The 14,454-nt window shown below is 45.0% G+C and overlaps 1 protein-coding gene across 1 annotated transcript in view; it reads left to right on the forward strand.

The window, feature by feature from the left end:
- Positions 1-243: 243 nt before the first annotated feature.
- The window catches only part of fam221a (family with sequence similarity 221 member A), a gene marked incomplete at both ends in the record, with an annotated part of 29,712 nt that continues 15,501 nt past the window's right edge, over positions 244-14,454 (forward strand). Inside the window, 1 exon segment of the mRNA XM_084312021.1 lies at positions 244-308. Within this exon segment, the coding sequence (XP_084168147.1) occupies positions 244-308 (65 nt within the window).

Below are 14,454 nucleotides of genomic sequence, written 5' to 3' on the forward strand. Positions count from 1 at the left end.
TTTGCATGGAGGATATTACTGAATATTACCAGAATGTGTAGAATAATTTTTTTTAAACTTTAATTTGGATTAGTATACTGTGCGCGCGCGCGCGTGTGTGTGTGTGTGTGTGTACTGGTGCAGTTTCTTGTACGGACGATAGGGGGAACGTTGTAACTATATCCATAGCAACACGAGACGCTGGTGCTGGACTGGTGTTTTGGTAACGCCGTCCTTGGCATCGCCATCTTTGCAAGCTTTTCCATGGAAAGAATACGTGTCGACAAGGCGGCTTCGGGGGCAGTCGATGCCTATTTGGAATACAGAAGGTTTGTCTTGTTTCCCTTCCCCTGCCTGTCACCTGATCAGGTATTTGCTCTGAGACCGGTATTTCCACAGTTTGTCAACACCACCATTCTACATAATATATTTTATATATTGTTTTTGTTTTTGAGCTAATGTATTTTCAAATGATCAGTAAAGGAACTATTTATCACTTGTGGTGTAGTTTGACCAACTGGCGTGTGTCAACTCTTCTCATAATGTTTAGAATCTTCTGAATACCACGATCACAACACCAGAGGGAGCTCCACAAATCATGTTAAACCCAGATTCGGCTCAAACAAGGGACTAAACACGTTTCGCAATTATGCCACATCAATGTGGAACGCCCTACCCAAAGCTGTAAAGGAATGTGAATCACTACCCACTTTCAAAAACATTCTCAAAAAACACCTAAGGGAGACTGCAACTCGAAACTGGCCCCTGTAAATGTCCGAACACAACCCCCTCCAATGTACAGTAAATTACCAAGTATGGTCTTGTCAATAATCCAATGTACAGTGTTGTTTGTACAGTTGTACAGTGTCCCCCACCCACCCCTCCTACCCAACCCCCCCCCCCCCCCACTCCTACCCAACCCCCCCCCCCACTCCTACCCAACCCCCCCCCCCCACCCACCCAACCACCTCCAACGTACAGTCCCCCCCCACCCCCACCTACCCAATCCAATGTACAGTTTCTACGCCTAATGTATATACTCTTTTCTTTCTGGACTCTTTTTGTATCACAAACAGTACTGTAATTGCAAATCTGGTATGTCATAAATGTATAGATGTAGCAGTACTGTCTATCTGTATGTCATGTATGTCATATATGTTACGATGAATTGAAAATGGGGGACCCTGATGTAAACAAGACGAAAGTCTTTCTCTGGTCTGCATCCCCTTAACAATTGTATGTATTGAGCTGTATTGTACCCATTCTGCAATCTGTTAATAAAGTTTTCATTCATTCATTCATTCTTCCAGCAAGGCAGCAGACCAACCATGGTAACCACCCCCTTAACATGCAGACCACTGCACTTCCGCGTTACATTGAGCTGATTGATTGATTGATTGATTGAAAACTTTATTAACAGATTGCAGAATGGGTACAATACAGTACAGCTCAATACACACAATTGTTAAGGGGAGAAAGACTTTCGTCTTGTTTACATCAGGGTCCCCCATTTTCGATACATCAGGACATGACATACATGACATACAGATAGACAGTACTGCTACATCTATACATTTATGACATACCAGATTTGCAAATGCAGTACTGTTTGTGATACAAAAAGAGTCAAGAAAAGGGAGTAGGCCTATATACATTTGACGTAGAAACTGTACATTGGAGGAGGTTGGGTGGGGTTGTGTGTGGGGGGGGGGGGGGGGGTTGGGTACATTGGGACATTGACAACCATACTGGGTAATTTACATTAGAGGTGGTTGGGGGGGAGAAACACTGTATAAACAAGCAAAACTGTACATTGGGGGGGGGGGGGGGGGGGCACTGTACAAACAAGCAATATTGTACATTGGAATATTGACAACCATACTAGGTAAATTACTATTGGAGGGGGTTGGGTTAGGACATTTACAGGGGCCAGTTTCGAATTGCAGTCTCCCGTAGGTGTCCCTTGAGAGTGGTTTTGAAAGTGGGTAGTGATTCACATTCCTTTACAGCTTTGGGTAGGGCGTTCCACATTGATGTGGCATAATTGCGAAACGTGTTTAGTCCCTTGTTTGAGCCGAATCTGGGTTTAACATGATTTGTGGAGCTCCCTCTGGTGTTGTGATCGTGGTATTCACTGACCTTTGGGAAGTATTTTGACATGTACATGGGTACCTTGGTTCAGTTGTGTAGTGTATCTTGTAGACCAGGCCCAGGTACCGTTTACCTCCACCATCTGTTCCCTCCCCTCAATGAATGAATGAAAACTTTATTTAACAGATTGCAGAATGGGTACAATACAGTACGGCTCAATACATACAATTGTTAAGGGGATGCAGACCTGAGAAAGACGTTTGTCTTGTTTCCATCAGGGTCCCCCATTTTCAATTCATAGACATTTATGACATACACAACATACATGACATTTATGGCATAGGGACATATAGGTATTTAGTACTGATACATTTGTGACATAAACGGTATTCAAATATACAGTACTGTTACCCCTAGATCCTGACAGAGTATATACATATGATGGGGAGGGGACTGTACATTAGGAGGGGGTGGGTGGGTGGGAGAGAAATATACATACGGCGGGGAGGGAATATATACATGCGGTGGGGAGGAGACTGTCTATTAGGAGGTGGTGGGGGTTTTGGGCATTTACGGTGGCCAGTTTCGAATTGCAGCCTACCGTAGGTGCTCTTTAAGAGCGGTTTTGAATGTGGGCAGGGATTCACATTCCTTTACAGCTTTGGGTAGGGCGTTCCACATTGTTGTGGCATAATTGCGAAACGTGTTTAGTCCCTTGTTTGAGCCGAATCTGGGTTTAACATGATTTGTTGAGCTTCCTCTGGTGTAGTGGTTGTGGTATTCACTGACCTTTGGGAAGTATTTTGACATGTACATGGGCACCCCAGTCGTATAGTGTATCTTGTAGACCAGGCCCATTGCAAGTTGCTGTACTCTGTCGTCTACTCTAAGCCATCCTAGGTTGTCAAAGTGGGCAGGGGTGAGGTGGGTTCTGGGGTTCTGGGCCCTGTTTCATGTACGTGGTTCAACTAAGTCGATCAAGATGTCCATTATCCAGCTTCAGTTAACCCGATGTTCGAAGCCGGGATTTTCCTGTTTCACAAAGGTGGATTCAGTCTCGTTAACTCAAGCCAGACTTGCGAGTCAGGCTAAATGCGCGCGGCCGTTTTAGGTGAAAAGCCAGCACGTATCGATGGCAGAGATCCTGATTCTCAACGGCATTGATTGATTAATTGATTTAAGACTTTATTGACAGATTGCAATACGGCTCAATCGCCTCGCCGACAAGTTAAATGCGTTATCTATAGGCTAATTCTAAGTCCCTCATTACCTCAATCAATCAGATTATATTTCTTTAAACTTGCCTGCTGGATTGAATAATCAAATGAGATCTTGCTAGCGAAAATTATTAGTTAACTGTTATACAGAATTACGATACGGCTCTCTTACCCATTGATTGATGTATAGTCAATCTTTTACTTATCTTCTCTGTGGTGTAACGGGTTCTTCTTTTGACTTTCACACGGACGACCGGGGTTCAAGACCCTAGTCTTTTCCTTCTTTTTGCAATATAGGAATAATTCAATTTGGTGCACGTTGAGAGCTATATAAAGAATGACATCCTCAATGCATGTAGATTTATAATATTTTAACTTAAAACCAGGCTACTTTGGCGTATAATCATTAATATTATATTCAAAAAAATCATATTGGAAACACCGGGATTTGAACCCCGGTCGCTGGATTGGCAGGCTTGAGCACTACCGCTGGGCCACTGGGCCAGATGGGATAAATTCATTGTTTATACATTAATGAACGAGAGACCCGTGTTTAGAATATCCTTTGTTTTGAATGAAGTTTATCTCTTTATCCTCATTCATTAATGTGACGTCAACGGCTCATTCAATTTCTCAAATCCGTCAAACAGCGCATCTCATCAGACATCTTAATCCCAGTTACAATTAAAATAACCACATCATGTGTACATCGCACGAGCGAGCGCCACCGTCGCCACGGTATATATAACGTGCATTATTTAGGACAAAGTGAATTTAATATCAGCATTTTGGGTCTATTTTACATTTCAAAAGCCCCCTCTGGAAGAATGGAGCACAAAAACGTAATTCAGAATGGTATAATGCAGATCGTAGACTGTGGGAATAGTTTCAGGAAACGGGCTGTCACTTCTTTGCGGGGGCGTGGCGATAGTTCAGGCTAACTTGAACTTGAACTCTGCTTTCGACCAGGCTCAAACTTTTGGATATGTTGTCATCCAGGTACATGAAACCGGAAAGTCCGGCTAACCCAGTTATCCAGCCAGGCACGTGCACACATAGAGGCCAAGGGGTGCCTGAGCACCTGCCTTTTTGAGCCTCATCAAAAAAGTGCCCCTTTTGAAAAAAAATTTAAATAATTTTTTTTTTTTTTTTTTTTTTTTTTACTGTTACGCATATAGACTGCCCTTCCAACTGAAAAATGTCAGGATAGAATCAAAATATTAGGTAAAGAGAGAGAGATGCCCCATATTCCATTGCAGTTTGCACGGCCTCCTCAGCATGCCTCTCCGCGGACCTATATATTTTATGCATAGCGTGGGTGGTGATGATGATCATGATAGAAACCGCTGTTGAATGCTGGTATTACACTCATTGAGGGACACAAAGAAGTCAAGTCCGATGGGATTTGGGAATCTCAAATACAAATCGGGATTGGAATAAAAAATGCATTTATATTAAACAATACAGAATATACAGCACTTCTTGGGGTCTGTAGGGTAAGCACTTATTCCCTCCCCCCTGAACATTTATGGAGATGTATGGGCCTTTTAAGTCAGTGATAAAAGTGTCTTTCAAGGATAAGTGAGCTCCTGCACTGATTATTATAGTTCAATATTCAATATTTGATCACCAAAACCCCCCAAAAAGCATAAAAAGGGGGCCCCCCGCCCGAAAAGGGCCCTTACAAATCGCGCGCGCGCTATGCGCGCTCGCTTAATATATACACACAAGTCTAGTGCCCTTTTCAGCCTTTGAGCACCTGCCCCTCTAAAGTCCTGTGCACGTCCCTGTATCCAGCTAAAGTTATCCGGCTAACTCAGTTATCCAGGTACAAGAAACAGGGCCCAGGTCAAGTAGTAGTCTGACCAGTTTGTTTTGTGATGTTTGTAATTTTGTTTTAAGCGCCTTTGAGGTGCTTTGGTACCTAGCCATCAACACTGAGGAAGGAACAAAATTGTTCCGAAACATGTTTGTTTCAGGCTGCCATTAAATAACCAAAATCTGTGAGTGCTGGTCCAAGCGTATTGCTTTCTTTTTCTATTATACTCAACGGGATTTCAGCACCCAGTGTTATATTTTGTGAGCGCAGTCTATCTTGACTTAATGGTTTTTAGATAAATAAATAAAATAAGTCGGAGAGAGCCTAATTGCATTGCGAGTAGCCGTGTCGTGTGCAAAATATGCAGAAAGGACCTGCAGATTTTTACAATGGGAGAGTGCGCTTTCGAGCCACATGAAAGGTGAGCCGTGAATGTTCCATTAACGTTCCTTGGCCTGGCTCGTCACGTACTGCGTTCCAGACTACAACTGCTCCAGTCTTCGTAAATGCTCGTTATAAAAATACCACTTCAATAACCAAAAATAGTCAAAGTAACAGGCAGAATACACTATTGGAATTACAAACTCGTGTTTACCGGACTCTGATTGTTTATCACCGCAGTAGTTTGTGTTTTTAGAATTATATCAGGTAAATTACATGTTTAACCTTCAGGTACCTGTATTGGTAGAGCTCAAGCACTTAAATAATAATTATTGGTGGATTGTTCAGCCATCGACTGTGAGGATATACATAGCTATTGCAAAGTGTTAATAATGTAAATATTCACCAATACTTAGCTTTTCTTAAACCTTATATGTCCCTTATTCCATCATATATATGGTTTTATTTGAATAATAATGAAACAAGAATTGTGGTCGTGGAGTATAACATTTGTTTATTATTCAGAACAATCACATGTATGCACCCAATTTACCCCAAATGGTAAATAATTAAACAATATTGCCTAATAAAAAACATGTATGCTGTTGATCCTTTTCAACTGTGCAAATGAACATAAAAACATGTACAACATTTAACATAGTTGTTAAGTTATTTAAAAAGAAAAGGTGACTAACAGGGTGGAAAGGAACTCAACAGGGTGGAAAGGACCCTAACAGGGTGGAATTCGGAAATCCACAGCCAACTTTCAACATATTTACATACAAGTCTCTGTCTCTATGTCTGTCTTCTATCTCTGTCTGTCTCTGTCCGCCTTTCTATCTGTCTCTGTCTGTCTATGCATCTGTTTCTTTGTGTCTGTCTGTGTCTCTTTCTGTTTGTCTCTGTCTGCCTTTCTATCTGTCTCTGTCTGTCTGTTTCTCTCTCTGTGTCTATCTGTCTCTGTTTGTCTCTGTCTCCCTCTGTCTGTCTGTCTCACATTCTTCAGTTTTGTTTCAGGTAAGTATGACAAGATTTCAGGTAATCGGGTAAGTATAGGATACTTTGTATTATGTTTCTGGCATTCTATTCATTGCAATAATTTTAGGTAAGTATACACTTCAATCCATTTAAGGTTTTCGTTACATTCACCTCTCTGCCTGTCACTGTCTCTGTCTGTCTCTGTCTACACTGTCCAGATAGATTCCTCAACGTATCTCTATGTTGCTATATCTAATTGCACCGACCTTTTGTTTAGTGCTTGGGGCTCTTCAATCAGGCGCAGTACCTGCCTGTCAACATACCAGCTGAGATCTCTGCGAGGCATTTTGGCCAGAAGAACTTGTTGACACCATGCAGTTCACCTGGATGTTGTTTTCCTCTACAGCATCGATCCTCTCTAGAGGATGATGATCCATTCTGACCTCCACCGGCGCTTCGCATTTGGGGCGCGCATCGCTGAGCAGTTCCCCCGCCGGCGTTGTGCTCCGGCTGTGCAGCTGGACCGACGGGCTGGTGGGTGGTGTCTCGCAACGCGAGCCTCAGGTGTGTCAGTTGTGCGGGGTCAGCTGCGCAGGCTTGCGGCTCCGCAGAACAGCCGGATCCAAGCGGGGATTCCTCCGTTGCCTTTCCATCGCGGGATGGAGGGGACGAGGGGTTCCTGTTTGAAGCTGTAATGTTTGTGGAAAAAAAGTCTGCACACCGTCTATAGTGTTCCCAAGTTTTAATGTACTTGAACACAACGTTTCGGCCTGTGGCCTTTTTCAAGTGTCAACGACATGTGAAAAGGGGTGGGGTATATATACATATACAAATTAAAGGTCAGGGTTGAGCCAGGTCAAAGTTCAAATCAATTAGCCTATAGGCTACACATTTACAGACCATATTGCAGCTCAAGTGCCTAGAACATACGGTACATAGTAACAATAACAGTAGTACGGTAGTTTAGTAGTTAAATGTGACACACCTTCACATGCCAAAATTGAGAAAAAATATATAATAAGAAAACTTAAAAAACTGAAATTAATAAAAAAAAAACACAGAATCAGGACAGAATGTGTGTATTTACAAGAAGGGTTTGATGTCAAACTCTTCGTTCAGTCCAAGAGGGGCCATAGTCTGCAGGGTGTGAATATGGTAGGTCTCTCTCTGCAAAAGTAGTTTGCCATGGTCTCCTCCTCTCGCTGGTCTCTCTACCTTTTCAATGCCAGTGTATCTTAACACTTTAATCGCCATGGGTTAAATTCATAATTTACCATCCCTCGCCAGCTCTATTTGTCTATGGAGAAGTTCCCCTTCTTTGCAGGGCTATAACTTTTTAAATTCTATTGCTAAATTGCCATTATTATGGCCCATTCAATGTCCTATATGTATTGTTCAGGGTGTAGCAACGTTAAACTTTTTCATTCACATATTCATACTAAAATATGGTCTAAAGTATAAGTATGTTTTTATCGTTTTCTGCAGCTTTCTTCAGAACGTGATTTATAGCCCTAAATGCATTATATTGATGATCAAATACAGTTTGGTAGGAATCTGTGCGAGATAAAAAATTTCAACTGGACGTGGTTCTAGAAGTTTCTACGCATCATCTGATGATGACCGGATGGGCGGGGGATCGTTTATAATTCCGTGGGCAGCGTTAGATGATTCATCCAGAGTGGGTCATATGTTCATCAGATCAGTTAGTATAGAAGACGTTCGAAAATAACGTTGAAACTCACCGTGGCTTCCTCGCGCTGCTGGCAGATGAGCGTGGAACAGAATTTTTTCTATTATGGGATGGAGAAATGCCTGATCCATTTCCAGGTTGTATAATAGTATATACGTCCAAATCATGTTGTTTTTTCGAGTTATTTGCACCGATCGATGTTCACTGTGTCAATACGTAGTCTCTCTAACGATAGCGAGTGCCCGGACCACATATGGATGAGCACTACCGGTTCAAAGGTTAATTTCCGGTTGCCGATCTGCCGATCGGCCACCAGATGGCGCTCTTGAACCGCTAGAGAGTTGAGAGGAGATCAGCAGTGTGTCTCAGGGCTCCGGAAAGGAAATATGATTTCGATGACAGATTTTTGAAATATTGACATCAAAGACGAGTTACGGCGTCTTCGGCAGAATGATATTTCTTTTAACTTTCGACATTATCCTGAATACCTGTATTTTTCTTCTTTTAAAACGGCAGGTGAAGTTTGATTTGTGCCTGCAGGCTGCAGCGCCGCCACGCTCCGAATGGTAAACGCAAGCATAGCATGCATGTTGCCATCTATTACGAGTAGGGTATATCTGCAGTGCCGCAACCCCATAGATTTATGCTATTGTCTATTACGGTGAATTAGTGCGCAAATCATTAATCATACATCAAAATAGCCTAATTTTATTATTATACACGATGATGACGATACAGAAAATTACAGAAAAATGAGAAATGCATGGCAAAAATAGCATTTATTGTCAGTATTTTAGAGACTTTTCTGAGCGAAAGGCCCCAGGCGGTCAGGGTGGGGGGTCAGACCTCCAACACCATCACCCTGAGCATCGGGTCCCCCCAGGGCTGTGTTCTGAGCCCCCTGCTGTACTCACTATACACACACGACTGTGTGGCCAAGTTCAGCTCCAACTCCATAGTGAAGTTTGCGGACGACACAGTGGCAGTCCCGGCGCCATGGGCGGGCATTAGGGGGCCGGGCCCGCCCACTGAGTCAGCTGTGCCCACCCTGGTAAATTCTTTTTTCTTTTTTTTTTCAATCAAAGTCAACTATCCAAATCCTTAGTCGGGGACAGCCCTAGTGGGCACTGATGTCAACAACAACACTACTGAAGCTAGCACGGCACTCTGTGAGAATTCGTTTTCTACCCTCAAGAACGTCTTTACAGAACATCGCCTTAGTATGCTTCATCGACGCAACTAAGGCCAATTTAATTCAGTTGGCATTTGAGAAGGACTTAACAAAAAAGTTCAGGAATGAGTGGATGGGCAGTGTTTTAAGAAGATTTCACTCTGTCCCCAAACACCGCTTGCCTCTCTACTTATGATGGTGAGTAGCCTGTGGAGGAATTTTGTTTGCTTTTTTATGCACCTTATTTTTGTCAGTTCAGTTCAGTTTTGTCAGTGAATTCAGAAGTGTTGAATAAATGGAGACTTTTCAAAGATATAGAATAGAATAGAAATGTATTATCCTGAGGAAAATTTGACACTGCAAATCACTCAACATTAAACATTTAGACAGAACAAGTCACAAATAAGAATAACAAAACAAATGGCCTAAGAATAGAATAAAATTAAATAGAATAAAAATAGAATAAAAGATACAGTAAATAAATACAGTAAAAATATACTGAAGTCTACAGTAGGTGTAATAATGCACAGTGCCTCTCTGCTGTTTAGTTCAGCACCGTGGGCAGCGCCAAGCAAGCCACAGCGCCGCTGTCCCAGCTGAAACGTATAAAAGGGAACCTGTGTTGAAAAACCATTGTGCCCCCCCGAGAACATTGTATGCCCCCCCCACTAATTTGTTTCTGCAGCCTGGTCTGCACAGTGGTGGTGGGGCTGATCTCGGACAACGACGAGAAGGCCTACCGGGAGGAGGTTGAGGTACTGGAACGCTGGTGCCAGGACAACAGCCTGCTCCTGAACATTGGTAAAACCAAGGAGCTGATCGTGGATTTTAGGAGGAGACAGCAGGACACACACACACACCACTGAGGATAAACGGGGCTACCGGGTGAGCAGCTTCAAGTACCTGGGGGTCCACATCTAAGAGGACCTGACATGGACAACACACATAGACTCAGTCGTAAAAAAGGCGAAGCAGCGCCTCTACCACCTGAGACAGTTAAGGAAGTTCAGAGTATCTGGGAAGATACTCCAGTCCTTCTACTCCGGAGCTGCATCTTGACTGGAAACATCACTGCCTGGTATGGCAACAGCACGGCACAGGACAAGAAGGCCCTACAGAGTGGTGCACTCAGCCGAGCGTACCACGGGTATTGCACTACCAATCCAGAGCCTGCAGGATAATGAAAGACCCTCATCACCCCAACAACAGCCTGTTCATGCTGCTGCGGTCAGGCAAATGCCTGCGAACACCAGTAACGAGGACAGAGAGACTTCGGCTCAGCTTCTTCCCCCAGGCCATCAGAGCCTTGAACACTGAACTCTCCACGCACAAGCACACACACGACACACAAACTGTACACGCTCACACACTAGCAGCCACTTTAACATGAGCACACACACACTCATGCTCCACAAGCTCACACTTATGGACACTTTACAGAAGGAAAGGTCACTTTAAGAATAGTATAGTAGAGCTTGAGATTGTATAATATAGCATTGTATAGCAGTGTACATAAAGACCCAGTGCCTCATCCGTAGCTAACAGTGTACTGAACTACCACAGGACCTAGCATGTCCTACCATGCTCTGTAAATAACTCATGTACAGATATCGATATGCCCTACTTGTTTACTTGTTTATTGCACAATGTCGCTCTTGGTTGGATTCTTATTATAATTATTACTATTGTATTATGCACATCGTTGCGGGCAAGACCCCCCGCATTTCACTGTATACCTGTATGCCATGACAAATAAAACTCTTGTATCTTGTATCTTGACCCCCCAAAACTTCACAAATCATGTTTTCAGGGGAGCTCATATCTCATATAGGGGAGCCATGGCTCCCCCAGCTCCCCCATGGTTCGCACCCTGCTCCCGGCGTGAGGGATGCGAGTTTGCGTGTTTTTTAGCCCGAACTCAAGGCGGCGGCAGCCCGCATGAAAGAGCTTGCTGCCGACGCTGCTGTATATCTCTGGTAACGCCATCTTGTGAGAGAGACTGGTGTTGTCGTCCCCTTTTTTCGAAGAAAGAAGTTGGGATAAAGAAGAGACAGTAGGCTGTCTGAAGTGATCAGGCCTGCACGCTGTTCCTCACATTACACAGCTTCAGTAGTAGCCGTTAGCTTAACAGTGGGCCCGTGAGTGCTGGCTGTTAGCTTGCTGCTGCATTAAGGCTAGAAACGTTAGCTTGATGCTAACCGTTAGCCTGGAGTTAGCTGTTAGCTTGTGCTAAACCGCTGGCGTTAGCTGTGGGGAAGTAGCGGGCCCTGAGCGCTCTGACTCGGCGTCATCTCTGGCAGAAGATGTCGTCGGCCTGCACCATGACCGGCCGCAGGATGCGGGCGGAGTGCCGGAGCGAGGCTACAGCCGTCGCCGCTTCTGGCCCCGCCAGCAAGAGGCCTCGTCAACATGATGGACAAGCCTTTTGTTGCGGCCATTCATCCTGCGTCCGGGGGTTCAGGTAGGACATTACACTATGCCCCACTCTTTCTTCCTCCCCCCCGAATGTTTTGGTTAATAACAGTGTTTTTTGTTTAACAAAACGTGTGTTACCTCACTGCATTTTGGGGGATACGACGTGTGCTATGTGAACTCACAGCTACAAATGCTGGGGTTGCGTTTCTTGCTTGGAGTGTTGTTCAGTTTTCTTTGAAAATTGTGCTGGTCGCTATTGTCTATAGCTTGACCAAGGCTTATGTCCTTCTCTCTACTTAAAAACAGCGTTCTTCTTACGTGAGTAAAAGTGAACTGTTTTTTTTATTTATTGTATGATGAGAAGTTGTGTGTGTGTGTTTCATGTAACATTTAGGTAAACGTAGCATTGAGTCCACAACTGGTCTGGGTGTTAGCCTACAGAGTTGTACATAGTGGCATATGACCAAGGGCCTTGAGTCCCTCTCTTTAGCTTGATATTTTTTCTTTGCTTAAGGGTAATGATAAAAATAACGGGTGGCAAGTTTTCACACATAAGCCAGAGTCGTGGATAAAGGCAGTTTTTTACACAAACGAGGTTATCGGCTGTGGCTGGCGTGCATGATGTAAAGCTTTTACTCTACAGGTAAGTATGTGCTTTCATCTGGCGCGCCATGCGACTGGTGTCACGGCTCTGCTTTCTTTTGGCGTCATATCAGGGGTGAGGTGGTGAGGGGGTGGATAAAATAAACCTCCCCCCTCCCGGATATAGTTATATCCTTTTTACGAAACTGATTGGCCGAGAGGTTGTGCCTTTCTACCTATCAGTCTCCCTGTCGAGGGTGTTCTCTCTCTCGTCACGGGGGGGGGGGGGGTTCCTGTCTCCCACACCAAATCAGGATAGGTGGGACACAGGTTTCCCCCGGCCATTTGAAAACGTCACAGGCGCTTTTTCTGGCTGGCCAAGAGGCATGTCCGTGAGTTACAGGGCCTGTACTACAGACCGCTGTCATTGTAAAGGATAGGTGATGCAATGCAGTAGTGTAGGTCGGGCCGGAGTAGTAGTATATTGGGTCAGAGCCTCCTCCTCAGGGAGTTTCAGAGCCTCCTCCTCAAGGAGTTTCAGAGCCTCCTCTGAGTTTTCAGAACCTCCCTCTCAGTGAGAGAGCCTCCTCAGAGTTTTCAGAACCTCCCTCTCAGTGAGAGAGCCTCCTCAGAGTTTTCAGAGCCTCCTCCTCGGAGAGTCTTAGTCCAATTGTTACATGAACCTTTTTCAATTGTTTACTCACGTTGAGGTCTCTCTGGGAAAACCGCTGTCTTCCCCTCTTACATAAAGAGCAGAATTGACGCGGTTGTTATTCCCAGGCTCGTCATGTGAGGACCCATGTCTGTGTCTTTTGTAGACCGGCTCCCTGCTGCTCATCCCAGACAGCAAGGGGAAACGTTGTGAGGCTCTTTCTTGTTAGAAATTTGCGAGCATATACACTGTTTTATGAATCAGCGTATGGTCTTACGAGACCGATCAGCGCTGGCCCAGGGTGTTTTTTCAATGATTGAATATGCTTTGAGGGCCCGGCGCGCCTTGGTTGCCCAACATCATAAAAACTGCGTTTTTTTATGCGGTCGGCTGGGAAGCAAATGTTTGTCTCTACCGAGCGCCAGTGCACTAGGTTAGACTCGACGGCTCACGTACATCTCCGGGGGGAGATGTCGGAGTAGATCAAACATTGGCAGGGGGGTTCATGCCTTTGGGTGGGCCACCAAGAGCAGTGCGTTCGCGTACTGTTTGTAACCTTTATTTTAACTCGAAGGACATTGAGGTTTCCCTCATTTACAATGACGACGAGTACTGACCGTCTTGGTGGCGCCTTCTGTGATGTTTTGGATCGACACGCGTACCTACCCCCCTCTTAGGACTGGGGGTGGCGGCGTGACTAGGGCACGGGACTGGTCCTGGTCGCGCCGGACCGGATCAGTTTAACCCGTTGTCCGCCAGGGTGCAGACAGGTTCTGTTTCCCAGAGGGACTCCGTGCTTTTCCGGGGGGGAAGTGCCAGGTCGGGCCGGACGTCACAGGGGTTGATGTCATGAATGTGTGTGTCATATACATGTCACCTTGAGTTGCCCTTAACAGTGGTGTGCATTGGTCCATACTGTGTTGTACCTTTTTGCACGATGTTTGGGGATTGGTCCTTCTCCATTTGTTTCACCCCTCCCTCCCTGTTAAACCGGGGATGGGAGGGGGCTGTCGGGGAGGCTGCTTCTGTCAACTCCTCTATGCATCCCTGTGTAGGTCCTGGTCCGCCAGGCCCAGGTCGGGCCTTGCCCTCAATAACCTGTTGGCCTGGGTTAACCCTTTTTAAACCTGAAACGCTTGAACTGCATTGTATAGCCTGTGTATACACGCAGTTGTGTTTCTGTTTTTTTTTGTGGGTTAAGGGAGCACCCACCTCCTGTTATAATAAACATAGGGGGGTGCTTGTCTCCCCGGTGTGTTGGTAGCAGAGTCGACTCGCGGGTTGAGGCTGGGCTTGACCCCGTCTGCCCGAGAGTATGCCCCCGCATCTTTCATGACGTCTGCCAATTGTGTCAAACTCTTTCTCTGAACCTCGACCCCACGGGATTAATAAATTGGCGGGGTCAGGGTTCGTGGATATTGTGACATGGTGCACAGCATACCGGAACACCCTTTCCGCCGGGATACTGTTCTTACAGTA

The sequence above is a fragment of the Notolepis coatsorum genome (assembly GCF_963971535.1).
Source record: "Notolepis coatsorum genome assembly, chromosome: 4".
NCBI lineage: Eukaryota > Metazoa > Chordata > Actinopteri > Aulopiformes > Paralepididae > Notolepis > Notolepis coatsorum.